A 24,611-nucleotide genomic window follows, 5' to 3' on the forward strand; every position below is an offset into this window, starting at 1 on the left:
ACTTGTAGTCCCATAATTTATTTAAAATCGAATTTATTTTTTGAAAGAGACATGTTGACCAAATTTGATTGGTGGTATTTAAATTCAAAATTTAAATTCGCCATCCATGTGAAAACTCAATAAATATGGAGGGAAAACCAAACGAAATTGCTCCTGAAAGATTTGATCGCGTGGTTTTACAGCGCACGTTAGATCTCATCATTCGATTTCGACATAATAAAATACCATTTTTTTAATTACAAAAAAAAAATAATACTGTCAACAAATAATTACTTCCTCTCTCTCTCTCTCTCCTCTCTTGTCGTAAGCCTCAGACAAAAAGGGCTGAGACGGCGGAGACGACGACGGCGATTGATTGAACTCCGCTGCTTTCAACTCTGCCTTTGAATTTTCTTTAAGCTTGCAACTCATAATGAGATTGCTTTCGAGAAAGAAGCTAATTACTGGGGTTCTCTCTTACTCTTCTCCCTGAGATTGTCTCGCTTTCCGGCAAAATTCTCCGTCACTACCGGTTTTTATTGACTTGAAGACTATGAATCTTGTGGTTTGTGCTTCTACATTTAGGTTTTTCTAGTTAGGACTTAGGAGAACCTGTGGTTTGTAGCATTGTCAAGTTCTCAATTCTCTCGATTGGAGATTCGAATTTTAATTTTTAGTATATGAGATTCGGGTTTCGAGTGAAGGTTTTAGCGTTTAAGGTTTAGCATAGAGAGAAACCCCAACGATCTACTTGTTTTGTTTCCGATGATCTGAGTCTGTGAGCTAGAATCACTTATTTTTAGGCTGATCTTCAAAAAAATGCAGATGGCGCAGTTTCTTTCACTGGTTCGAGGTGAATCAGCTGAGTCTCCCCGTGAGATTTCCTCACCCAGTAACCTCTTTGGTGGTGACTCTGGTTCAAACGGGTGGCTTATCCGATTTTTTGACTCTTCCTTCTTCTGTGAGTGGATTGCAGTCAGTTATTTGTACAAGCACCAGCATTCTGGTGTCAGGGATTACTTATGCAATAGGATGTATACGCTTCCTTTATCTGGTATTGAGAGCTATCTCTTCCAGATTTGTTACTTGATGGTCCACAAACCAAGTCCCTCTCTTGATAAGTTTGTTATAGATATCTGTGCAAAGTCACTTAAGATTGCTCTGAAAGTGCATTGGTTTTTGCTAGCTGAGCTTGAGGATTCTGATGATAATGAAGGCATTGGTAGGATTCATGAGAAGTGCCAAACTGCAGCTACTCTGATGGGTGAGTGGTCAACTCTTATGCGGCCACAGAACGAGCCTTCTACTCCTGGGAGCAAGAATCCGGTTCTTAATAAGTTTTTGTCTTCGAAACAGAAGCTCTTCTCATTGACTTTATCTCCTCCCACACAGAAGTCTTTGTTATTCTCACCTTCCTCAGGGAGCAACTTGCAGGATGGTGGTAGTCAGTTGTCTGAGGACGACAATAAGATTTTTAAGAAACTAATCCCAAGTCCTAAAGTTAGAGATGCTTTATTGTTTCGGAAGTCAGCTGACAAAGATGACGTGGAAAGTGAAAAGGAAGGATTCTTCAAGAGAATCTTGAGGGACAGCAGAGGTGAGGACGATGAACAAGTGTCGAACTCAGAGGGGTTCTTTAAGCGACTTTTAAAGGAAAATAAATCAGAAGAGGAGGAGATACCAAACAATTCTGAGGGGTTCTTCAAGAGGATTTTGAGTAGTAAATGTGATGATGCGGAATTGACATCGAGTGCAGATGGATTCTTTAAGAGATTGTTACGAGATAATAAAGGAGATGAAGAGGAATCGGGTGCAAACTCGGAAAGTTTCTTCAAGAAGTTATTGCGGGAGAGTAAAAATGAAGAGGAGGAGCCAAATGCAAACTCAGAAGGGTTCTTCAAGAAACTATATCGTGAGAGCAAGAATGAGGATGATAAAGTTTCTCACTCAGTGGATGGTGAGGAAAAAGATGGGTTTCTTAAAAGACTTTTCAAAGAAAAGTTTGATGAGAAAAGAATTGGCAATGACAGGAATGAGACAGATGAAATTGTGCATGCTGACGAAAGATCTGGTGAAGATAATGAAAGCGAGGGATTTTTCAAAAGATTCTTTAAGGAGAAGTTTGAAGACAAGCAAGACACTGGCAAAGCCGATGATGCGAATGAAAACGAGGATGATGAATCTTCAGAATTCTCACTATTCAAAAAACTGTTCCATAGACATCCAGAAGACGCAAAAACTACTTCAGCAAATGAAAATAGCAGCAATGTCGGTATAGTTGAAAGCAGTCCTGGGACAAAAAACTTTTTCCGCAAATTGTTCAGAGATCGTGACCGGTCTGTTGAAGATTCTGAACTTTTCGGTTCAAAGAAATATAACGAGGTTTGTCCTCATATGACTTCTTTTGTTTTTCCACATATATTTCAAATTTAGGTTTCATCTGTACTGCTTAGATATTCTTTTGTTTTCTTTCAACTCACATCTCCAGATTCATTCATCAGTTCAAGACTTCTTTCTAGGATATAAGATGAGATATCATCTTTACATATTAGACTATCGAAAAATGTTGTGCTTGTTTTGCTTGGTAGTTCACCCTCATAGGATGATAGTATATGATGTCAAATAAGTCAAGAGCGCTGATGCTCCCAGATCATGTCAATCTTCTCTCATTATAATGAATTTAGCTGGGGGAAAAAGGTAGTATGCCTGCCATTCATTATATGTGTTGGATTTGCAGGCTGCCACTAATTTTCTGATCTTTGCAGAAGTGTCCATGTTCACCTAAACAGCGGAATGATACTCCATCTCAAAAGCCCCCACTGCCAATTAATACCGCAGCACAGTTCAGGAAAGGGGCTTACCACAAGTCTTTGGAGTTTGTACATGCATTATGTGAAACGTCGTATGATTTAGTAGATATTTTTCCCACTGAAGATCGGAAAACTACTCTTCGTGAGGTGATCCTTTTATCCCTACCTTTCTATATTTTGATGATGAAATTGCAGATATTATCATTCTCCTTTATTTTCATCTAAGAGTTTATGTTTTTTTTTGTTTGGTTTTAGTCCCTTGCAGAGATCAATTCCTATTTAGCCGAGGCTGAAACTACTGGAGGTATTTCATTAAATTATAACTTAGGTTTTCTTGTACGGTTTCTCACATAAGAGAGACAAGTGCTCCAATCCATTTGGCATTTAAACATCACCTCTTGCATTAAAGTCATTTTAAAGCTGTTATTTTTACTCTGTTTATGTTTATTCTATTGCGGTAAATGATTCAATATCAGATATTGATGATAATTTTTAAATTTCAATTACATTTCAGGAATTTGTTTTCCAATGGGGAGAGGAGTTTATCGTGTCATTAATATTCCTGAAGACGAGTTTGTTCTTTTGAATTCTAGGGAAAAGGTGCCTTATATGATATGCATGGAAGTTTTGAAAGCGGAAACACCCAGGTAAATATAAAAGTCAGAAGTTTGATTAATCCACTGCTTTTGCTTTTCTTCTAATATTTTCAGAAGTCACTTTCTTATGTTCTAATTATATTTTAAAGGGTTTCCATGATAACCCTCTCTCATTGTTCTTATTATCTTCTGAAACTTTTGTAGTGGTGCTAAAGACACATCTAAGTCCCTTAAGCTTTCTAAAGGAGGCATTCCAGTGGCAAATGGGGATGCATTCTTGCAAAAGCCACCTCCATGGGCGTATCCACTATCGACTGCTCAGGAGGTTTACCGTAACAGTGAAGACCGAATGTCACTATCAACTGTTCAAGCAATTGATGAAGCAATGACTCATAAGTCTGAGGTAAAATTTGTGAGTGCAAGTCTCTCGGTGGAGAAGCATAGAACTTCATTTAAAGAATCAGTAAGTAGTGGTGTGACTGGTGTCCTGAGGACTGGTCTGGATAGTGATCTTGAGTGGGTTAGGGTGGTGCTGACGGCTGATCCAGGTCTTAGAATGGAAAGCATTGCTGATCCAGGAACCCCACGTCGAAAGGAACATCGTCGTGTTCCAAGTATTGTTGCCTACGAGGAAGTAAGGGTGAGTGTTTCTTGATAAGAAACTTGTAAAAGGAAACTACCTGTTTTTGCCCTAGTGAAATTTGGCTACTTTTCTATTTCTCTGCTGGATTACTGAAAACATCATACTCATCAAGGAATGTTTCTGCTTCACTTATTATGTGTTTCCTAATATACCATACAGATTATTCACCTAAACATGCATCTAAGTTTGGATATGAAATATCAGCTGTAAAAGTGTGTGTTATCTGCTCGATGCCAATTTTCTTAACGACCTCCCTATGATCACTTGTTCAGGCTGCTGCAGCGAAGGGGGAGGCACCTCCTGGTCTTCCTCTCAAAGGGGCTGGTCAGGATTCATTAGATGCACGGTCTATGGTGATTGCTTGTTGATTTGAGAATTAGGTTATTCCTTTAATTGTTTTGTCTTCTAGGTGTTGAACCTTTCTTTTGTGGCTCACCAGGCCAATGGTGAAATGCTGAAAGCAGGTGATGCCTTATCTGGTGAATTTTGGGAAGGGAAGCGACTAAGAATTCGTAAAGATTCATTATTTGGAAACCTACCGGGTTGGGACTTGCGTTCTGTAAGTACTGGATAAAGGGATTCTACTTATCTTCCGCTGGGTTTTCCTTATAGAGTATATTTTCTACTTGAATTTCTTGTGTAGCAACAAAATAAATAATGGATTTGCTTTACTCCATGCTCAATCATTTTGAATAGAAGTCGAAGGTCTCTGTTTTTTTATTTGTCAGAAATACGGTTACATGTATTAGTAATAGGCTTCACTCAAAGTTTGATCAAGAAGAGAAACTACTTGTAAAGTTTTTGTACGTAGATTAGTTGGTCCGTTGTATAGCTTTTTTTTTGTTTTTTCTCGTTGAAACTGAATACTGTTGCTTTGAGTCTTTGATAATTCAATAAGGGGTTCTGCTTTTGATAAGATTCTGCTTTCAGTTTCTTTCCAGCTGCATGTAAAGTTGGTTATACTTGTTGACATTGAAAGTTGTTGTGTAGGAATTCGGATTGCTTATGAATAACCATGTTAAAAAACTTGGATGAAATTGTGTCATTCCAAATTTTTCCTGCTTCTTGATGTTAACTAGCTCTAGATCTTTGCAGATCATTGTGAAGAGTGGTGATGACTGTCGGCAGGAACATCTTGCGGTGCAACTCATATCTCATTTTTTTGGTGGGTGATGATATTTTTATTTATTTACCATGTGCCTGGTAATTTCACTGTTTTTAGGGTTTGGCTTCCCAAGTTGTGCTTTTATATCGTCGTCTTCTATTTTCTATCCTGCCATCTTATATAAGCATCTATACACAAATTTCTGCCTTATATAGTGAGTAAATAGTAACGGCCTTGTTCATGTTCTAGATATATTCCAGGAAGCAGGTCTTCCCCTCTGGTTACGTCCTTATGAAGTCTTGGTTACATCTTCATACACTGCCCTTATAGAAACAATTCCAGATACGGTAAATATGCTACTTTATTTGGTATCCTGCAACAAGTCTTGTTTTGATCTTGGAAAGCTCATGTTATTGTATCACCTTCCTCTCCTGCAGGCTTCTATTCATTCTATTAAAAGTAGATACCCTAACATCACAAGCCTGCGTGATTTTTTTGATGCCAAGTTTAAAGAGAACTCTCCAAGTTTTAAGCTTGCTCAGGTAATGTACTCTTCAGGTACATTTTAATAATTCAAATCCGCCATCGAGTTGGCTGTTTTTTTACAGGAATTTATTGACTTAGTCACTTAAACATGCTGTTGTTCGAATGAGAAGTGTGGAATATACATAAGATGTATTCTCTTCACAAAAGTGTGCAATGGAGGACCCAATTTCATTATTTCATACTGAAGCCGTTTCTGAGCAAGAGAAATATAGAGCTTGATATGTCTTACACTATTTTTTTTATTCCCCTTTTATGCAGAAGGGTTTTCATAAAATTAACATGTATGGTTTGACATTTGATAACAGGCTACATTAAAGTCTTCTCCATGCATCAATTAAAAGTGTGTCTGCAATAGCAATTTATGCTCCGTATTTTTCAAATTATCTTCTTTTGCAGAGGAATTTTGTTGAGAGCATGGCTGGATATTCGTTGGTCTGTTACCTTCTGCAGGTAGATTGTCTTTAACAACTGCGTCTCTCAGGATTGTGTATTCATAAGTGTAGGCACATAAGTGCTTTAAACAAGAACGAAAAAATTCATGAGTTTGGCACTCATGATGATGTTCATAAGTTCCATGATTGCTTGGTCTTAGTTTTATGGCTCGTGATGTCCACTGTTTTCTCGTTCAGATAAAAGACCGCCATAATGGAAACCTTCTGATGGATGAAGAAGGTCACATTATACACATTGATTTTGGCTTTATGCTTTCAAATTCTCCTGGTGGCGTTAACTTCGAGAGTGCCCCATTTAAGCTCACCAGGGAACTTCTTGAGGTAAGACGCATGTTTTTATTAATCTTCTTCCCTCTTTTAAGCAATGAAAAATATTTTAGCTTAGTTATACTCGGAAACACTTGCACATCTAGGTCATGGATTCTGATGCGGAAGGAGTTCCGAGCGAGTTCTTTGACTATTTCAAGGTATCCCTCCAAGTCACTTAAAGGCTCTAATTTTCTCCTACTGTCTGTAGCTATTAAGTAGTACCTCCAATGGTCAACTGTTTCAGGTGCTATGCATCCAAGGATTCCTAACATGTAGAAAGCATGCCGAACGGATTATTCTTCTCGTCGAAATGTTACAGGTATTATGATCCGAGTCAATATTTGCTTATCGATTTTCTGACGAGAAGCATCTAAAAAGTGGGAGAGCTATGATAAGTTAATAAAGGAACGAAATCACTTCCCGGCTGAATAATTTGCGGTTTCTTGCTTAATCAGGATTCGGGGTTTCCTTGCTTCAAAGGTGGTCCACGCACCATTCAGAATCTAAGAAAAAGGTTCCATCTAAGTTTAACCGAAGAGGTAAATTACATTTCTCCCTTTAATTCTACCAATGTCAGCATCGTTGATAAGATTGATGTCTCAAGTCACAACTGTTTCCTTTTTGTCATAACCAGCAATGCGTCTCTCTGGTGCTCTCTCTAATCAGCAGCAGCTTAGATGCTTGGCGAACCCGACAATACGATTACTACCAAAGGGTGTTGAATGGAATATTGTGATTGTTGATTTTGTACAAAAGTTTGAGATATCATCATCAGTGAATCAACCTGATCACAGACTAAAAACATGTATACATACTACCATGGTTGTGTTGTTCTCCATGTTCATTGCATGTGAAGAACCTTTTTCACAACTGTATAGTATCAGAGACCTTCGAGCTCCAGAGAGCTCTTTAAGGAAATCAATTACAAGAATAGAGTGAGAGACATTGTGTGACCAAAAACACTTTTGTACATAATAAGATAGTTTGTTCCAGAGTTTGATTTATATATCCTTTATCTATAAAAGGAGCATTGGCAAAGCCAAAAGTAAATTCATCTTCTTCATAAACCTTTTTTTCCTTTTCCCAAATTGCAATTCTTTCTTTGTTTTCTATTTATTTATTTGTGATCAGTGTAACAATGTGTATATTATTTTAATCGTAAGTTGCAATTTTTTTTTGTTTTTTTGTAATAATTTTGAGTAGTAAAAAAAAACTTAAGTGAAGAAAAACAGAAAAATGTAATTAGGCCTGACTCGATTATAAACAATTACACTCTTTTTTAGTAGGCTTTGTGATTGAAAATGGGCCCGCCACTGTAGAAGCAGCAAAGGCGTAAGGTTTGGAGCTGTCTGCTATATAAACCCTAATACCACAACCCTTGACCCAGTTCTCTGGCTTATCCTTCACGCCATTCTCTAAATCTCTCTCTCTCTCTCTCGCTCGCCTCCTCCCCCTTACGCCGATCGTCTTTTCCCACCGTCGAGTCTTTTTCTCTCTCTCTCTGTCTCTCTACGGGTACGATTTTATTCTCTGATTCTAGTTTTGGATTTTGTGATTCCTCTTTGATTTTTCCGATCTAGTCGTCGTTGTCGTTTACTTCTTTTCAATTTCTGAAATGGGTTTTTCTGTCTCTTTTGGTTCTATTCGTGTAATCTCTGGTCTGATTTGATACTCAATCAGTTTTTAGGGTTTTACATCGTCTAAGCTAGATCCCTGAAATTTTATGTCTTTATGATAGGTGATTTGATACTTAAGAGTTGATGAGTTGCTTCTGTGTGTATTTGCTTTTCTTAGTTGGGGTGTAGTTGAAATCTTCTTCTTTTTTTGTTTTTGTTTTTGGTGTCAATGTCTCAATAACAGGCTTTACGTTGTACACCAGATGTCTGTTGATCTCTGCAAGAAGAATCCATCTTTTCTTTGGTGTGACTGTGGTTATATGAGCAGGGGGAGGTTGTGGTGTTTTCAGATAATCTTGTTCAGGCACTGGACTTGACCTTCTTCACCTCTTCTACTTCTCTCTCTCTCTCTCTCTCTCTTTTCTTTATTTTCTCTATTTCTTCCTGGCTTCTTTGGATTTTTTCTGTCTAGTTTGATTACAAACCATTCGGTTGTGTTGGTCCTGTTTACTGTGAACTTGAAGACTAAGTTTTCTGTGCAAGACTCTCACTTCACTTGTGAGGAGTTTACAGAAGATTGTGCAAAGTTTTCCCCTTTGGATTCGCCAATGGGGAAAACTAAGTTGGCTCCTGGATTTCGTTTTCATCCGACTGATGTTGAACTCGTGAGATATTACTTGAAGAGGAAAATACTGGGGAAGAAGCTCATTGTCGATGCTATTGCTGAAGTTGACATTTACAAGTTTGAACCCCCTGATTTACCTGGTATCTATTCTTAAAAACCTTATTGTTCTGTTACTGTCATGTTTTCGGATGTCCATCCTATTATCTCTAACTTGGGAGTCTTTGTCGTTACAGATATGTCTTATATCAAAGGTGGGGATCTTAAGTGGCACTTCTTTTGCCCGAGGGAAAAGAAGTATGCTAGTGGTGTTAGGGCAAACCGTGCAACTGACTGTGGTTACTGGAAGACCACAGGGAAGGAGAGACCTGTTCTGTGCAATTCTGAAGTTGTGGGGAAGATTAAAACTCTGGTTTATCACTTTGGTAAGTCGCCTCGTGGGGAGCGGACTGATTGGGTTATGCATGAATACAGGCTTGAAGACAAGGCACTGGCGCAGATGAATGTTCCTCAGGTATTATAAACTGATTAACTATGGCAATATGATTTTAACTTGAACATGTGTTTAGGTTTCAGTACTTAATGATGATAGCTTGTTGTTTTCTTTATACTTTAGCTGCTCTGATACTGTGTGGCTGTTCTGATTTTCATCGAACCTTGTAACTGCCTTATCCTGCCTGCAACTTTTCCCTTCTTCCACTTATATATTGTTTCCGACTTGTTTAGTTTGATAGTTTATTGCTTATCACCCATGTCATGTAAGCTTATATCACTCTTTCTTTACTTACAGTTATGTTTTGGACTGCAGGATACTTATGTGGTGTGCGTTCTGTTTAAAAAAGACGGACCAGGACCTAGAAATGGAGCCCAATATGGAGCTCCATTTAGGGAAGAGGACTGGAGTGATGAGGAAGAACGTACTGATGTTCCTACGACTAGCAATCCCACAATCTTTCATGAGCCTAGCAAAGATACCAGTCTGGCTGTGACTGTCGCAGATGACCCCAACAAGGATTGTTTCGGTGGCATGATATCAGAATCGTGTGTCTCCGATTTCCTACCAACTACAACTAATACCACCAGCAAACTTCCAGATCCAAGTGATGCAGCTAACACTCCTATGTCTGTTACACCTCTGGCAGAGACCTTACAGACCCCCAACAACAACAATGATGACTTATATGCAATGTTGGATCTATTTGATGATGACGAAGAATTCTTGGGGTTCCCCAGTGAGGTACATTTTTGGCATTCTTTCTTCTTTGGCTTAGTGTAATGATAAGAAGCCGGTGTCTCTGCCTGCTTTTAAGCGTGTAAGGCTGCTTTGAAGCTGCTAGGTGTTATAGTGGCATTGGGACGTAGTAACCATTAGAAAAGCTTCCTTTCTGTATTTCCCAACGTTGTTCATCCAAATCAATTCTTGCTGTTTTGCAAGTCTGTGTATCTCATAGTTTATCATTCCACAGGCAATACATAATCCCGGTGTCTCAGCTCCGGTTTCCTTAGAAGACATTTTCAACGGATTACCAGACTTGGACAATATGCATAACAACATGCCAAGGGCGTCCTCGTACGACCTAATTGAAAACTCGGAGTTATACTTAGAGCTACAAGACCTCACTGCTCCATTACTACCTCCTCCTCTGACTGTTCCATTAAATCCTCAAACTGCTCCATTAAATCCTCAAACTGCTCCATTACTACCTCCTCCTCTGACTTCTCCATTAAATCCTCAAACTGGGAATGTCAATGACTCGAGAAGCCCATATCTGTATAATCAAGGGCACTTTGACTTCTCTGGTGCTAATGATGATGATCCTTCTGGCTTTTCTGCTAACATGGGACATGGACCAGACTCTGGAAAACGATGAAAACTTCTTCTGCCCGAGGTCGGTCTGCTTCACAAATCAACAGATGCACTTCAGACAGAAGAAAAGAAGCACTCACTACCATTGTTTATTCAATTTCTGGACTTTTCTGGTCTTTGAATTAGTAAACCTCTCAATCTGTCGACATTTCTCTATCTCTACCTTCGGTTGCTGTATTTATAAATATTTTCAAAACATTTTTGCAATTTTGCTTCTTTTTGTTATGGCTTATAAGCGTCTAGCTGATAAGATCAATTGATGAGTGCTTCTTTAAAAAACACTGACGATTGACTTTACCCACTAAAAACGAATCAGGGCATAACAAAACCCCAGACAGAAAAACACGAACATTATAGTTATAGCCAAAGTCAAATCACAAGACAAGAACGAAAGACGTAAACAAAGAAGAAGAAGAAGAAACGGTACTAGAATTAGGACCAAAACAGAGACGGTTTGATTTTGTTATTAAATGGGCTTTGTAGGCCTATTTGGTTGGCCCACCTTACAGCATCAACGAGTCGATCTCGTTTTATTTATATAGCTTTTGGGTTTGAGCGATTTGATTGAGAAACTCTCTTTTCACTAAACCCGATTGCTGCTGACTTTGAATTCAATTTCCTCTTTCCCAATTTGTCTCTCGCTTTTAACTCGTTCGTTCGTTCGTTCGTTCAGAGTCAGAGATATTGACGTCGATCGTACGGTATCGGGAAGGGTGATGGAGAACACAGACGTCTTCTCGGGTCTCCACAATTTTCTGAGTAAACCCTCCGCCAAAGATTTCATCAAATCAATTAAAAGGTTCTCTCTCTCTCTTTTAGTCTTTCTCTCTAAGTGTTTGTGTGTTTTAGGTTTATTTGCTCTCTCTTCTTACAATGCGGCATGACCTTATTTGCTCTGGTTATCAATTGTATTGTTGGTCTCTCTACCTACAAATTTCATAAGATATGTTTTTGAGTTGTGCTAGTTTTTTCTAATTGATGTTTGCAGTTTCATTGTTTCGATCTTGAACACTGCACCAAACCCTGAAAAAGACTGTGATGCAGTTCAAGAGTTCTTTTCCAAGATGGAAGCTGCTTTCAGGGCTCATCCACTTTGGTCTGGTTGTTCCGAGGATGAATTGGACAATGCTGGAGATGTAAGTATCATCACAACATTTTTTTTTTTCATTATATATATATTTTAGCTGCCTTTAATCATGTTCTGTATGTAGGGCCTGGAGAAGTATGTCATGACAAAGTTATTCCCACGAGTTTTTACATCAAACACCGAGGATGTTATATCTGATGAGAAACTCTTTCAGAAGATGTCGTTGCTTAAACAATTCATATCTCCTGAAAACTTGGATATACAACCAACTTTTCAAAACCAAACATCATGGCTCGTAAGTCACATCTAGCTCTCGGTATCGTAGTCTATTTCTTCAAATAATGCTACTTGCCTATGATAATTAATGCATCCTCTTCTTTTATGGCAGCTAGCTCAAAAAGAGCTCCAGAAGATAAACATGTACAATAGTCCTCGTGATAAGCTTATGTGTATCCTTAGATGCTGCAAAGTGATTAATAACTTACTGCTAAATGCTTCAATTGCTTCAAACGAGAATGCACCTGGTGCGGACCAATTCCTTCCTGTTCTCATATATGTTACCATTCAGGTAAAGGTTTGAAACAATTTATATTTGCATGATGATGGTTTCTGATGTCTTTATGTGTTTTTCATACTCTTGTCTTCGGATTGTGAAACTACATTTACTAATGATCATTATTATTTACTTTGTTTCTTTTTCAGGCTAACCCTCCACAATTTCACTCAAACTTGTTGTATATACAAAGATATAGGCGTCAATCTAAACTGGTTGGTGAAGCTGCCTACTTATTCACTAACATACTCTCTGCAGAGTCTTTCATCTCAAGTATTGATGCAAAATCCCTCTCAATGGACGAAACTGACTTTGAAAATAAAATGGAATCTGCACGGGCACGTCTTTCTAGTATGTCAAGCAGCCAGTCTTATCAAACTGATCACGACGCTGCACCCACTTGTCATCATAGTCCTAAGAGAGAAAACACACTTTTGCATACAAAATCGTCTGATAGTCTCTCTGTTACCACCACCAATGAAACACTGAGTACGAAGAGTCAAAGACCAATCAAGAAAGCTTCGGATTTGGAAAACAAGGGTGCCGCTACACTTTTGAATAATAGAAGTGAGGAGGGAACCAAAATCTATCAAGAATATCCTTACATGTTTGCAAGTGTTGCTGATTTAACGATAGGAGATGTTGAAGGCTTGCTTGATAATTATAAACATCTCGTTTTCAAATACGTTGCACTTTCCAAAGGCTTGGGTGATGCAACAACATCTTTAGCTCCATCAGTTTCACCTTCGCAAGCGTCTAAAAGACTCTCTCAGAATCTTACAAGATGGTTTTCAAAGGTTCAAACGAAAAGCGAAAACTGACAGGAGCGTCGATGATTTGATCCGAGCTCTACAACATTGTGAGGGAGACAATTGTTCATAAGCTCTCAGATGTAAAACAAGAATCAAGACTTACATTTTTACAAATGTAGTCGGATTTGGTTCTTGAATGCTACTTGTAATTTTACTACCACATTTGTTTGATCATAGGAGAGAAAATAATACAACTTCATTAATTTAGTAGACAATTTTTATCATCCGACAAATTGAAATACCAACCGGTTTAAATCTGAGTACCGGTTAAGGGTTCATCTTCATGAAGTCAGTGAAACCAAAACCAGTCAGAAGGGTAGTTTTGTAATTTTCCGTCAATTTATGTTCCTTTTGTCACCCACACCACTCGAGAGGAAGACGGAGAGAGTAACGGCGAATATGGAAGGGATTGGGCTGCGAAGTTGCGGCGAGGAGATTCTCCGTCTCGGGTCTAGTTTACGCGGTGGTAACGGCGTCAGGTTTCCGGTTCTTCGGCGAGCTATGGTGATAAAGATGAGAGACCGTGGCAAGAACAGGAAACCATTGCAGAGAGGTCGAATGCTCAGTATCGAAGCGATTCAAGCGGTTCAAGCTTTAAAGCGAGCTAATCCTCCTCCTCCTCCTCCTCCTTCTTCTCCCATGTCTTCTTCCAAATTCCGTCGGCTCTTGAAATTCGATATGGTCGCCGTTCTCAGAGAGCTATTACGCCAAAGCGAGTGCTCTCTAGCTCTCAAGGTTCGTCTCTGCTTCTCTCTCTCTCTCTCTCTCTCTCTCTCTCTCTCTCTCTCTCAATCCATCATGTTTGAGCTGTGGATATATCTTAATTTTGAAATTCGTTTTAGGTATTTGAAGAGATTCGAAAAGAGAATTGGTACAAGCCTCAGGTGAGATTGTACTCAGATATGATCGCTGTAATGGCGGATAATATTTTGATCGAAGAGGTTAGCTATCTTTACTATGCAATGAAATCAGAAAAGGGTTTAATGGCTGACATTGAAGGCTTCAACACTCTCTTGACGACACTTTTGAATCATAAGCTGTTTGATCTTGTCATGGATTGCTATGCCTTTATGCAGTCAATTGGGTATGAGCCTGATAGGTCTTCCTTTAGGATTTTGGTCTTAGGTCTCGAATCGAATGGTGAAATGGGTTTATCTGCTATTGTTAGACAAGATGCTCATGAGTATTACGGTGAATCACTTGAGTTTGTCGAAGAAGATGAAGAAGTATCTAGTGGGACTGGTGGTGTGTTGATCTAAATGATGGAGTAGGAAAGTTGAGAGATTGGAGATCTTTATGATAGAGCTTGATGTTTGATCATACTGTATACTAATAATATCTTCCAAGTAGGAGCCGATTAGATGATGCGTGGATTTTTGTATCTAAGGTTAGCCGAACCATATCATGTAGGCTTTGTGTGTTGTAACATTGGAATGTTACCACCGAGTACGCGTTTTTTGGATTGCATCAGAGAAGATACGAAACTTGAATCTGTTCCACAGTCACTCAAGTCTATGGTAAACAACAATAATAGCTAGCTACAAATCCATAACAACTGGAGTTTTGTTATTCTTAAAGCTCTTGTTGACGTAAAATTCTTAGTTGAGAGAAGCTTGCAGTAGCTCAATTTCATCTTTGTTTTTATGTTCAAATTTTCAAACAAATTGAATTTGTGTGAATATCTGCTATGTGAGACTGAGACTCATAAGTGTTTCGCGGAAACGACGTCGTTGCATCTCGGTGTTCAATTTTTATTCGTGAGTTTTTTTTTTTCAATTTTTTTTTTTTCTCAAGTGGCTGAGAAAAATGGAGGAGGCTTCACGGAGCGACGACTCCAATCTGAACCCTATACGCAATCGGAATCCGACACCAAACCCATTGTCGACGATCATCTCTTCAGCGCAGGTTTGGCCAACCATCGACGGTCCGTTGGGGTTAACGGAGGAAGCATCGGTGGACTACGCTCGTCGATTCTACAAGTTCGGTTTCGCTCTCTTGCCTTGGCTTTGGTTTGTCAATTGCTTCTACTTCTGGCCTGTTCTTCGTCACGCTCGAGCTTTCCCTCAAATCCGCAATTGTAAGTTTTCAGATTGTGGAAGATACCGTTTGGGAATGTTAGAATCGGGGTCTTTTGATTCTGGCACTAGATCTTCTGAAATAGTACAATCTTGTTGGTATTTACTGTTTCTATACTGTAATGGCTATGAGTTTTTTTCCTCTGACGGATACTTGATAAGTCCATTGGAGTTTAAAGATTTGACTGTGTATTGGCATATTCAGGTTCAAATCTTATGAAGTTATAAACATTTAGTGTGTAGAGAGATACCATTAGAGTTCGTTTATAGGAAGCAATAAACAGAATAAGTTAAAGGGGGAGTGTCTCATAATCCAGTGGCTAATGAGATTGTTCACAAGTTATCATTGTTCTATGATGATAGTGTATCCTTATTTGATATGGGCGACCACTATACTCTATGTTTGTTAAATCTTTCTCACTCGTCACGACTGGCTTTGATGTGTTATTGCCTTTGATCTGGGGGGACACTACTCTGGAATTGATGATCATTCTTGTTTTGTCTTTTGAGTTATTTTGCTACTTCTGATTCTAAGAAGATTTAAACTTTTTTTATATCTTTTTTTCAGATATGAAATATGTACACATTATCCTCTCTTACTCCTTTGAAAATCTTCTGTTACTACAGATGTTGTTCGATCAGCAATCGGCTTCAGTGTCTTTACAGCTCTTCTTTCCGCGTGGGCATTGACATTCTCGATAGGAGGAGAACAACTTTTCGGCCCTGTCTATGATAAGCTGGTTATGTACAACGTTGCTGATCGTCTCGGCTTGTCTGGCTTGGCGTAGCTCCCTCCGGCTTTTCTCTCTACCGTTTATGGTTAACGTAGTAGAAACAGGAAGATCACATTGCCTTTATAACTTTGCCTATTCCGTTCTGCTGTGTTTCTTTGCAAATCATAAGTTGTTTTTAACAAAAGTGGAGATCGCTGGTGTGAATGAATGTAGTAAGTTTGGCTTGGAATAATCTCATTCATCTGTCAGTGAAGTTAATCAGTTAGTTCTCAATACATCATGTGTGAGTTCCTTGTGTTAAACAACTGTTCAAAGTGTAACCCAAATGGGCCATTTAAATAGTCTTGTGGCCCATATTTGTCTTACATCGTTGAGTCTTGTTTGGAGACACGCTAGCGACTCGATCGATTCATGCGTTCAGCGTTTGACAATCACGGTTCTTAAAAGATTCCACTTTTCTATTAAAGAAAGGGAATCAATCCGTACCTGAAACAAAACACATAACTGAGTAAGACAAGAACCAAACACTTAACAGTAACCCCTCTCTCTCTCTCTATCTCTATCTCTATTCTCTACACATCATCACCCTCGTTCGTGTCACTCTTCATCCGTCCATTTTCTTCAATCAAATAGGGAAAAAAAAAAAAAAAGAGATGGCTCTGCGTTTGAGATCTTCAACCTCGAAATCGAATTTCCTCAACATTCTCAGATATAACAACCTCGGTTTCGGTACTGCGAGCCACGCGGCTCGACATCTCCGCACACATGATCCTACGCTGCTTCGAGTTTCACAGAATCCAATTAGTCGGTTCTGTAACACCATGGCAGAGAAACTCTCGAGTGTTGGTGAGAACGAAGACGCCAACGCTCAGGTGCATGCAAAATGTTTACCAATTCCCCCAATTACTCTCTCGTTTTTTTTTTTTTTTTTTTTCACTTTAATTAATCACTGATGTAAGTATAGTAATATGGAATCTAATAACTTTGCAACTCTTATTTTCATGGTCCACTCTAAAGATCACTGGTAACTGTTTAAAGAAATAAACGATTTAGAACACATCACTCTGATAGATGTCAGAAATTTTGCTACTTTTCTTTTTTTAAATCATGCTGTATGGATGGATGGACCTTTAATGTTCAGGTCATGGATTTTCCTGGAGGGAAGGTTGCTTTTACACCTGAGATTCAATTCATATCAGAATCCAGTAAAGAGCGTGTACCTTGCTACCGTGTTCTTGATGACAATGGCCAACTTATCACCAACAGCCACTTTGTTCAGGTTGACATGATAAAAAGAATTAATTAATCTTTTCCTTTGTTTGGTGAATTCTAAATATACTCTTTGAGTAAAAGGTTTTTTTTTTTTTTTTTTTTTGGTTCTGCGTCTTAAGGTTAGTGAGGAAGTTGCGGTGAAGATGTATAGCGATATGGTTACTCTTCACATAATGGATAACATCTTTTACGAAGCTCAAAGACAAGGCAGACTTTCCTTTTACGCTACTACCATCGGTGAAGAGGCCATTAATATTGCATCAGCCGCAGCTCTCTCTCCTCAAGATGTTATCTTTCCTCAGGTTTTTTTAAATCAGTTCATCTTATGATACATGCTCTCTCTCTCTCTCTCTCTCTCTCTCATATTATGTATCCTGTTGCTACATTGTCCTGCATTGACCCTGTTTACATACTGTTAGTTCATAGTTGAAAGCTTCTGACTGTAGGGAAACTTTAATGAATTCATGTAAGAAAATGGAAGATAGATAGATTACGCTGTCTTTTTTTTGTTGTTGTACCTTGCAGTACAGAGAGCCTGGTGTGCTATTGTGGCGTGGTTTTACGCTTCAAGAATTTGCAAACCAGTGTTTTGGGAACAAATCTGATAATGGGAAAGGCAGGCAGATGCCAGTCCACTATGGCTCTAACAAGCTCAATTACTTCACCGTTTCAGCGACAATTGCGTATGGCCTGAGATCCTCTTTTCTCTAAACTCTTTTATATTCTTATAGATTCTCTTGCTTATGTTTCATGTTTTGTCTTACTGATTCTATATTTTGTCTCCAGTACGCAGTTGCCAAACGCGGTTGGTGCTGCTTATTCCTTAAAGATGGACAAGAAGGATGCATGTGCAGTCACATATTTTGGCGACGGTGGCTCGAGTGAGGTGAATCTAGTATCTTTGTTTGCATTTTTCTAGAGCCTTTCATATTTTCTGCATCACTATGAATTAAATTCTGAAACTGATAACTCTTTGGTGGCTGATTGAAATGATGTTTTTGCTAGGGAGACTTCCATGCTGCTTTGAATTTTGCAGCGGTTATGGAAGCTCCTGTGTTATTCATTTGCCGGAACAATGGATGGGCGATCAGTACTCCCACCTCAGATCAGTTCCGAAGTAACTCCTTTTCTTATTCCTTTGTATCATTTACATTCATTTAATTTGTTTTTTTCTTAAAAAGTCTTTTCGATTTGCAAACACAATGGCCAACAGGTGATGGTCTAGTGGTCAAAGGCCGTGCTTATGGTATTCGAAGTATACGTGTGGATGGAAATGACGCGCTTGCAATGTACAGTGCGGTGCATACTGCTCGTGAAATGGCAATTAGTGAAGAGAGGCCAATCTTGATTGAGGTTATCTTGATGTCATTCTGTTGTAAATATTACAAGTAACAACAAACACACAAATTAAGTTTCAAATCCTTTGTTTTATGCTGTTAGGCCTTAACATACCGCGTAGGACACCATTCAACATCAGATGATTCCACTAGGTACCGCTCTGCAGATGAGATAGAGTGGTGGAACAAAGCTAGAAACCCACTTTCTAGGTTTAGGACATGGATTGAAAGTAGCGGCTGGTGGAGTGATGAAGAGGAATCAGATCTGAGAAGCAGAGTCAAGAAAGAGGTAACTACAATTAAAAAAAACCTGGATCATGAGCATTGTATAAGAAGCATATAGGGTTTATATATGCTGTAACATTGGATTGTTTTTTATCCTTGTAAACAGATGTTAGAAGCGCTCAGGGTTGCAGAGAAGACTGAGAAACCGAATCTTGAGAACATGTTCTCGGATGTCTACGATGTTCCTCCTCTTAACCTCAGGGAACAGGAGCGTCAGGTGAGGCAGACCATCAAAAGTCACCCACAAGATTATCCATCAGATGTTCCTCTTTAGGTAGATTCAAATTAAATGCTTTATGTAGTAAAATGTAAGCCATTGTCTACTGTGTATTGAAATATTTATTGAAATCAAGACCATTATTCAAAAGCTTACAACGTCTTTGATTGAGCACAAACTTCTTCAGTATTAGGCAGTACACGACAGCCCAATGTGTTATATACACCAGATACCCATTTCAGACAGTACATATATTACAGTTTCATTTCAGTTATGTCTCAGAGAGAAAGCATCTCCTCTTCCATGGATTCTCTGATGGCCTTCAAGAGCTGTGGCATGAGCTTCCCAGTGCTGACCACGATCCCTGTTGAGTGTTCAAGATGTTTTCCTTTAGAGAAGTCCAGAGGATTCCCATCAGCATCGCAAACAACACCTCCAGCTTCTGCACAAGGCAAGACTAGGTAAACTTGAAACTGCACCTCATCAACTGTTTAGAGAGGTTGTGACTGACTTTGTAATAAACTTTGCTGTGTAATGTGCTTTAGAGTAAAAGTTTTTATGCAATAATACCTGTAGTGATGATTGCCCCAGCAGCATGGTTCCATATGTTCTCACGGTACCCTTTGAGAGTGAAACGCAAGTAGATCTCTGCGTCTCCTCGAGCTAGAGCTGCGTACTTCACTTGACTATGGATTCTTAGAGGTGGAGCTTTGATCCCAAGTTTCTGCTTACCGTAAAGAGAGCAAGTATTAGCAACAAAGAATTATATATATGCTAGGTCAGGCTCTAGGCATAATCAAAAGATGTTATACTTTGGCAATGGAACTATGGATGGGGATCGGTTTATGAGATGATTCGACAAAGGTTGCTTCTTGAGGATTCTCAATATTGCTCACTTGCACCTATTAAACACACTTTCTTGACTCTGTTTTAAGGATAAAGAAAGAGAAAAACAAGGCTAAGGACATCATATGGTGATGATACCTTCTCTGGAGGATGAGAGTCGCCTTCAAGCGACTGCACATAAGCTCCTTCTCCCTCTGTAGCAAAGAAAAGGCATCTGACTTAACCCGAAGAAGCAGACTTGTGATTCTCAATTTTAGGGCAAGCCAGGACACCGAGCACTACTTTGCCTTCCACAAGCAAAGACAATGCTACATCATACTCCTCTCCTTTTACAAACCTATGAACCAGAATCTGCAGCGTAGAGCAAAAATAAAGAGAAGTTTTTTCTATAATGAGTTTCTAGACTTCTCACCCTCTGGTTCCATCAACAGGATCAAGAATCCAATGGCGGCCACTGGAACCGCCTTGTGACCTCCCGTGGTCTATTGCCTTCCTGACATCTTCCACTGAAAGAGAAGAGTTGGCGTAAGAATCATCAGAAGCTAAAGCATTGTTCACAAGCTTAGTGATGCTTTCTAGAAATTCCTCGGCGCCATCTTTTTTCAGATCTTCTGCATTCCGCAAAAAGATATGTAACAGAGAACGATTTAGTTTTTGTGTGTGTGTAATTTAAATGTTTATAAGAGAGACCGCTCATAAATTAAGCTACCTCTTCTGCAACTAAGTATAATTGTTCAGGGTGAAGTTCTCTCTTTAATACATGACTGATCACAGCTTGGGATCCTGCATTTATCAATAAGTTTGGTCAGTAAGGACTGGTTGGTTGGACCAAGTTGACCGGTCTTGTTATGCAAAATCAGAACCGATTGACAAAAGAATTGTGAAATTGAGTTAACCGTAATCAGCAGCTGTAACTGGACTTTTATCAGATTTTGACCGTACGTCTGATTGCAACAGAGACTTCTGCACTTCCTAGTCAACCCCACAATTCCAAAAAAAAAAAAAAGTCTGTCTTTAAGAAAGCTTTCTCTATAAGTACTGGTTATAGATAGACATATGTGGTTACTAACCTGGCTGAGACGGACTGCAAGAGAGACGGCTTTCTTAGCCGCAGCAAGCTCCTTCTCATAAGTCATCGAAACAAGAAAGAAGTAAACGAAAGAAGACGAAGATGACTTTATTAATCGGGTCATGTGTTCATATATTCTAATATATAACCGAGTTTGGTGGAAGTTTCAACACATATTCGTAAGAAGATGCACTTGTTATATATTAATCAAGACCTGTGATTTCTATAAATCAATAGGCATATGTAGCTGTAAGAACTGTTGATACGATACTTGTAGAAAATATCAAAACCGAATATATTCGTTTTTGGAATCGAAATAACACGCTACGAAATACGAATCATATAAACTCAACATCTCAATACTAAATATAGCAAGCGAAGAGAAAAAACGAGTGGCTCTAACAGAAAATTAACAGTTCTACTATTTCTGTTTTACTTTTAGAAGTTTGCATTAAGTTGTTGCAACTTACAACTTCTTAAGTTCTTTAAGAACTCACACTAAATAGAAAACATAAAACCAACTCTCTTTTTTGGTTAAATGAAAACAAACTAGACCACTCGGATATATAAACTCCATCAGTAGTACACAAATCATCAAACACAACACAGCTTGCAATCATCATCTCAACCTTTTTCACTTCTTCTTGAATATCTTGATACACATCTTGTATCAAGAATCATGGCTAGGTTCTTGAATATCGCGTTGGTTCAACTCTTGATCGTTTTGTTTGTCGCAAATGTTTTGGAGGCCACGAAACTTAATGTGATGGACAAATGTTGGCGACCAAACCCACATTGGCGTAGAACCCGCAATCAGCTTGCCCGGTGTTCAGTCGGATTTGCCGGGAAAATGACAGGAAATATCGGTAAAGGAGTCGCACAGTACAAAGTAACCGACCCTTCTGATGATCCTCTGAATCCAAAACCTGGAACCCTAAGATACGGAGCAACACTCGTCAAAGGTAAAAAATGGATCACATTCAAGAGAAACATGAAGATCAAGCTTCATAAACCACTTCTACTCAGCAGCTTCACGACACTCGATGGCCGAGGTGCTAGTGTTCATATCTCGGGTCCCGCTTGTCTCATAGTCTACAAAGCCACAGATGTGATCATTCATGGACTTAAGATCCATGATTGTAAAGCTCATCCACCAAGCTCAGTGATGGGACCAGACTCAAAGATCATTCAACTTGGAAAAGTGGACGGCGATGCGATTAGATTGGTCACGGCTAAGAAAGTATGGATCGACCACAACACGCTCTATGATTGTGAAGACGGTCTTCTAGACGTCACACGAGGGACTACTGATGTCACAGTGTCGAACAATTGGTTTAGGAACCAAGACAAGGTCATGCTTCTTGGACACGAGGATGGCTATGTAAGAGACAAAGACATGAAAGTCACTGTTGTGTTTAACCACTTTGGTCCTAATTGCAACCAGAGAATGCCAAGGTACAAAAGTGAAATATTAAAAAGCTTAGACTAATCAATTATCCATATATTGTTAATTTCATTTCTGATTTTGATGATAAGCTATGTTAATATATGCAGAATTAGATATGGATATGCTCATGTTGCTAATAACTATTACCAAGGATGGACTCAATATGCAATTGGAGGAAGCATGAGCCCTCGTGTGAAGAGTGAGTCAAACTACTTCGTCGCGCCAAAATCTGGACGCAAAGAGGTGCGTTTCAAGTCGTAAATCACAAACGTAAAAAACACACAACACATTGTACTTTTTTTGCATATCTAATCTAACATATGAATTTGTACTTCTTGTAGATAACTTGGAAGAAACATAGCCAAGGAGACCAAATGCAATGGAAATTTTACTCAGTGAATGATTACTTCGAGAATGGAGCTTGTTTCGGCCTAGACAAAGGTGTTGGAAAAGCACGGCCTAATTACGGCCCAGATCAAAGGTTCACAGTCGCAAACGCTAAAACCGTTAAAGAACTCACAAGTTCAGCTGGAGCCTTACACTGCACCAGGAACTCCGTCTGTTAGAACAACAACGCTTAACATAACTTTTTAGCGTTTCATCATTTCTGCGTTTTCTTCTCTTTCATCTATGTACATCAAAATGTATGTTTTTTGTTTACGAATGATATACTACTAAAACTATAAGATTAAATAAAACAGAGCTAAACCAGTAATGTCAATTCGGTTGTTCCAGCATAGATACACAAACGTAAATGAAAACAAATAATCGAGGTTTAAGGAATTGAATTGTTAAAGCCTGTCTGCTAGAACAACAACGCTTAACATGACTTCTTAGCGGTTCAACATTGCAAAGTTTTATCTTCTTCTTCTTCTTCATTCATGTACATGAATTTTATGTGGATAAACAACAAAAATACTCTGACAAAACGGATTGAACCCGGGACATATTGATTCGGTTGGAAGAAACTAACCTCGTCAAAATTCTAACAGAGGCAATGGTTTTGAGTCTAAACTACTGATTAAGACGTTTTCTTGTCAGAGACTGAAGATGACTTGTCCATTGATTGAGCAGATTTAGAAGCTGCTACTGCTGATTGTTCATCTTCAACGAGTTTCCGGAGTTTTGTCTGAAGACCACGAACTCGATCCTCGGTTCTCCTCAGCTTCCTCCATCTATAAGCTGTCCAAAGGAAAAGACCGCCATAGACAACTGCATAAGAACCCCAAACATATGGATAAGCTTCGGCGTGATCTCTCAGTTTCTTGTATTGTTCTTCAATTGCACCTACAAAACCAGGAGCCACTTGGTTTGGTTGGTTTTCCTGATCTTCTACTCCACTCTGCTCTGTCGTCGCCATCTCAAATCGCAAATCAGCTCTCTGACTAAATCTGAAGCGGAACAAAGAAACAAAAAAAAGGAAAGATATAAAGCAAGAAGAAGAGCTTTGATCATGCAGAAGAATGTAGACTAGTGGCAAGGAAAGTAAATATATATCGAAGAAAGGAAATAATAAAGGCCAAGTTCAGTCCCTAACTACAAAATTGAATAAAAAAAACTGCTAATTAGCAAGAACTGGCAAGAACAGTTCATGTCAGAGGATTAATACTTTTGTTTTGAAATCTCAAAGCAATGAAATGCTTCAAACGGTAGAATCTATATTGAGCTCATGAAATGAAACAAACTAAGATCATTTAAAAAAAAAAAAAAAAAACTACAAAAGTCATAAGGAAGTTGGGAAATTTCATATCCATTTTACTTCTGAAACTTAAGGATCTACAAGTTCTTACGATTTGAGGAAATTACAACCAAAAGAAGTAGGAAATCTTAAAACTTTGCACAAACCCTCGAAACCAGATCGATGGGGGGCGAGATCTATGAAACGAAACACAGTAAAATTGAAATCAACCATCTCTGAGGCATTTGCACAAACACTTTCTAGGCATCTAGGAGATCTAATGGCTACAAAACCCCAGAAGTCACAGGCACAGACAAATCACAAATAATAAAATTCCTTTCTTTAATCTTCTTCAAAAGCATAAACAAACCCAATGGATCTTATCTCTATTCTCAGCATAATAAGAACGAAACGAAACGAAACAGGTACCTGGAAGTTAGACAAAGTCGTCTATGAACACGGTGAAATGAAGCTTAGAGAGCCATAGCTCTTAAACCCTATAAAAGCTTTGCAAAACCCCAGATCGAGAGATTTGATCGGTGTACCGTATCGCTTATTTTTCTTTGGTTTATTATGTCTTTGGTGTAAGATGTAACTTTAATTAGATTAAAATAAAAACCCGGTTTAATTTTGTATCAGTTTTAATACGGTTTG

General features: G+C 38.8%; 7 protein-coding genes and 2 pseudogenes across 14 annotated transcripts; 7 read left to right on the forward strand and 2 right to left on the reverse strand.

Moving 5' to 3' along the window:
* Window positions 1-149: 149 nt before the first annotated feature.
* Window positions 150-7,490, forward strand: LOC104708186 (phosphatidylinositol 4-kinase beta 2). 3 transcript variants are annotated; one of them, XM_087461631.1, is made up of 17 exons: window positions 150-544; window positions 805-2,361; window positions 2,745-2,936; window positions 3,045-3,093; window positions 3,304-3,436; window positions 3,590-4,025; window positions 4,301-4,381; window positions 4,468-4,587; window positions 5,124-5,193; window positions 5,383-5,480; window positions 5,571-5,675; window positions 6,076-6,129; window positions 6,309-6,452; window positions 6,545-6,598; window positions 6,685-6,759; window positions 6,896-6,979; window positions 7,075-7,490. In XM_087461631.1, exons 1-17 carry the CDS (start codon window positions 533-535, stop codon window positions 7,174-7,176), a joined length of 3,366 nt encoding a protein of 1,121 aa, XP_087317757.1. In that variant the 5' UTR covers window positions 150-532; the 3' UTR covers window positions 7,177-7,490. The 3 variants fall into 3 exon arrangements, with proteins under 3 accessions (XP_087317757.1, XP_087317758.1, XP_010423009.1); XM_010424707.2 differs by lacking the exon at window positions 150-544 and having other exon boundaries at window positions 663-2,361; XM_087461632.1 differs by lacking the exons at window positions 6,076-6,129; window positions 6,309-6,452; window positions 6,545-6,598; ... (1 more) ...; window positions 6,896-6,979; window positions 7,075-7,490 and adding an exon at window positions 5,790-6,037 and having other exon boundaries at window positions 246-544.
* A 259-nt stretch (window positions 7,491-7,749) lies between these two features.
* On the forward strand, window positions 7,750-10,752 carry LOC104708187 (NAC domain-containing protein 82). Of its 3 annotated transcripts, none has more exons than XM_010424710.3 (5): window positions 7,750-7,955; window positions 8,301-8,821; window positions 8,915-9,192; window positions 9,487-9,915; window positions 10,145-10,752. In XM_010424710.3, the coding sequence occupies exons 2-5, from the start codon at window positions 8,665-8,667 to the stop codon at window positions 10,547-10,549; spliced, it is 1,269 nt and encodes a 422-aa protein (XP_010423012.2). In that variant the 5' UTR covers window positions 7,750-7,955; window positions 8,301-8,664; the 3' UTR covers window positions 10,550-10,752. The 3 variants fall into 3 exon arrangements, with proteins under 3 accessions (XP_010423012.2, XP_010423013.2, XP_087318529.1); XM_010424711.3 differs by having other exon boundaries at window positions 7,753-7,955; window positions 8,320-8,821; XM_087462403.1 differs by lacking the exon at window positions 7,750-7,955 and having other exon boundaries at window positions 8,110-8,821.
* Window positions 10,753-11,111: 359 nt separating this feature from the next.
* LOC104709865 (vacuolar protein sorting-associated protein 9A-like) lies at window positions 11,112-13,212 on the forward strand (annotated as a pseudogene). The gene is made up of 5 exons (XR_015564353.1): window positions 11,112-11,344; window positions 11,534-11,681; window positions 11,757-11,927; window positions 12,021-12,200; window positions 12,335-13,212. The product of XR_015564353.1 is annotated as a vacuolar protein sorting-associated protein 9A-like (transcript).
* A 121-nt stretch (window positions 13,213-13,333) lies between these two features.
* LOC109124993 (protein THYLAKOID ASSEMBLY 8, chloroplastic) lies at window positions 13,334-14,502 on the forward strand. Its single transcript, XM_019228898.2, has 2 exons — window positions 13,334-13,732; window positions 13,840-14,502. The coding sequence occupies exons 1-2, from the start codon at window positions 13,340-13,342 to the stop codon at window positions 14,254-14,256; spliced, it is 810 nt and encodes a 269-aa protein (XP_019084443.2). The 5' UTR covers window positions 13,334-13,339; the 3' UTR covers window positions 14,257-14,502.
* LOC104708188 (putative gamma-secretase subunit PEN-2) lies at window positions 13,850-16,171 on the forward strand. Its single transcript, XM_010424712.3, has 2 exons — window positions 13,850-15,074; window positions 15,700-16,171. Exons 1-2 carry the CDS (start codon window positions 14,804-14,806, stop codon window positions 15,858-15,860), a joined length of 432 nt encoding a protein of 143 aa, XP_010423014.1. The 5' UTR covers window positions 13,850-14,803; the 3' UTR covers window positions 15,861-16,171.
* Window positions 16,172-16,276: 105 nt separating this feature from the next.
* LOC104708190 (2-oxoisovalerate dehydrogenase subunit alpha 2, mitochondrial) lies at window positions 16,277-19,067 on the forward strand. Its single transcript, XM_010424713.3, has 9 exons — window positions 16,277-16,678; window positions 16,948-17,085; window positions 17,198-17,380; window positions 17,604-17,761; window positions 17,865-17,964; window positions 18,084-18,195; window positions 18,292-18,431; window positions 18,519-18,704; window positions 18,807-19,067. The coding sequence occupies exons 1-9, from the start codon at window positions 16,460-16,462 to the stop codon at window positions 18,972-18,974; spliced, it is 1,404 nt and encodes a 467-aa protein (XP_010423015.2). The 5' UTR covers window positions 16,277-16,459; the 3' UTR covers window positions 18,975-19,067.
* On the reverse strand, window positions 19,029-21,006 carry LOC104708189 (putative 3'(2'),5'-bisphosphate nucleotidase 4; annotated as a pseudogene). The gene is made up of 8 exons (XR_015564354.1): window positions 20,834-21,006; window positions 20,660-20,735; window positions 20,469-20,546; window positions 20,176-20,380; window positions 19,902-20,100; window positions 19,730-19,819; window positions 19,488-19,641; window positions 19,029-19,359 (listed from the first exon to the last, which is right to left on the reverse strand). The product of XR_015564354.1 is annotated as a putative 3'(2'),5'-bisphosphate nucleotidase 4 (transcript).
* Window positions 21,007-21,511: 505 nt separating this feature from the next.
* Window positions 21,512-22,971, forward strand: LOC104708191 (putative pectate lyase 4). Of its 2 annotated transcripts, none has more exons than XM_087460547.1 (3): window positions 21,512-22,287; window positions 22,387-22,522; window positions 22,621-22,971. In XM_087460547.1, the coding sequence occupies exons 1-3, from the start codon at window positions 21,512-21,514 to the stop codon at window positions 22,843-22,845; spliced, it is 1,137 nt and encodes a 378-aa protein (XP_087316673.1). In that variant the 3' UTR covers window positions 22,846-22,971. The 2 variants fall into 2 exon arrangements, with proteins under 2 accessions (XP_087316673.1, XP_010423016.2); XM_010424714.3 differs by having other exon boundaries at window positions 22,721-22,971.
* Window positions 22,972-23,034: 63 nt separating this feature from the next.
* On the reverse strand, window positions 23,035-24,525 carry LOC104708192 (uncharacterized). The gene is made up of 2 exons (XM_010424715.3): window positions 24,387-24,525; window positions 23,035-23,670 (listed from the first exon to the last, which is right to left on the reverse strand). Exon 2 carries the CDS (start codon window positions 23,637-23,639, stop codon window positions 23,301-23,303), a length of 339 nt encoding a protein of 112 aa, XP_010423017.1. The 5' UTR covers window positions 23,640-23,670; window positions 24,387-24,525; the 3' UTR covers window positions 23,035-23,300.
* Between the last annotated feature and the right edge of the window lie 86 nt (window positions 24,526-24,611).

This window comes from Camelina sativa, chromosome 8 (genome assembly GCF_030686135.1).
Source record: "Camelina sativa cultivar CO46 ecotype springtype chromosome 8, ASM3068613v1".
In the NCBI taxonomy this organism is placed as follows: domain Eukaryota; kingdom Viridiplantae; phylum Streptophyta; class Magnoliopsida; order Brassicales; family Brassicaceae; genus Camelina; species Camelina sativa.

Bases quoted from the DNA above. Each gene is read 5' to 3' on its own strand.
- LOC104708192 (XM_010424715.3), bottom strand. From the start codon at position 23,639: ATGGCGACGACAGAGCAGAGTGGAGTAGAAGATCAGGAAAACCAACCA.
- LOC104708188 (XM_010424712.3), top strand. From the start codon at position 14,804: ATGGAGGAGGCTTCACGGAGCGACGACTCCAATCTGAACCCTATACGC. The intron at 15,075-15,699 runs GTAAGTTTTCAG...CTGTTACTACAG, and splicing joins TTTCCCTCAAATCCGCAATT to ATGTTGTTCGATCAGCAATC.
- LOC104708187 (XM_010424710.3), top strand. From the start codon at position 8,665: ATGGGGAAAACTAAGTTGGCTCCTGGATTTCGTTTTCATCCGACTGAT. The intron at 8,822-8,914 runs GTATCTATTCTT...TTGTCGTTACAG, and splicing joins TGAACCCCCTGATTTACCTG to ATATGTCTTATATCAAAGGT. The intron at 9,193-9,486 runs GTATTATAAACT...TTTGGACTGCAG, and splicing joins CGCAGATGAATGTTCCTCAG to GATACTTATGTGGTGTGCGT.
- LOC104708186 (XM_087461631.1), top strand. The intron at 2,362-2,744 runs GTTTGTCCTCAT...TGATCTTTGCAG, and splicing joins GTTCAAAGAAATATAACGAG to AAGTGTCCATGTTCACCTAA. The intron at 5,481-5,570 runs GTAAATATGCTA...CCTCTCCTGCAG, and splicing joins TAGAAACAATTCCAGATACG to GCTTCTATTCATTCTATTAA.
- LOC109124993 (XM_019228898.2), top strand. From the start codon at position 13,340: ATGTTCCTTTTGTCACCCACACCACTCGAGAGGAAGACGGAGAGAGTA. The intron at 13,733-13,839 runs GTTCGTCTCTGC...AATTCGTTTTAG, and splicing joins AGTGCTCTCTAGCTCTCAAG to GTATTTGAAGAGATTCGAAA.
- LOC104708190 (XM_010424713.3), top strand. From the start codon at position 16,460: ATGGCTCTGCGTTTGAGATCTTCAACCTCGAAATCGAATTTCCTCAAC. The intron at 16,679-16,947 runs GTGCATGCAAAA...TTTAATGTTCAG, and splicing joins ACGAAGACGCCAACGCTCAG to GTCATGGATTTTCCTGGAGG. The intron at 17,965-18,083 runs GTGAATCTAGTA...TGTTTTTGCTAG, and splicing joins GCGACGGTGGCTCGAGTGAG to GGAGACTTCCATGCTGCTTT.
- LOC104708191 (XM_087460547.1), top strand. From the start codon at position 21,512: ATGGCTAGGTTCTTGAATATCGCGTTGGTTCAACTCTTGATCGTTTTG. The intron at 22,288-22,386 runs GTACAAAAGTGA...TAATATATGCAG, and splicing joins TGCAACCAGAGAATGCCAAG to AATTAGATATGGATATGCTC. The intron at 22,523-22,620 runs GTGCGTTTCAAG...TACTTCTTGTAG, and splicing joins CAAAATCTGGACGCAAAGAG to ATAACTTGGAAGAAACATAG.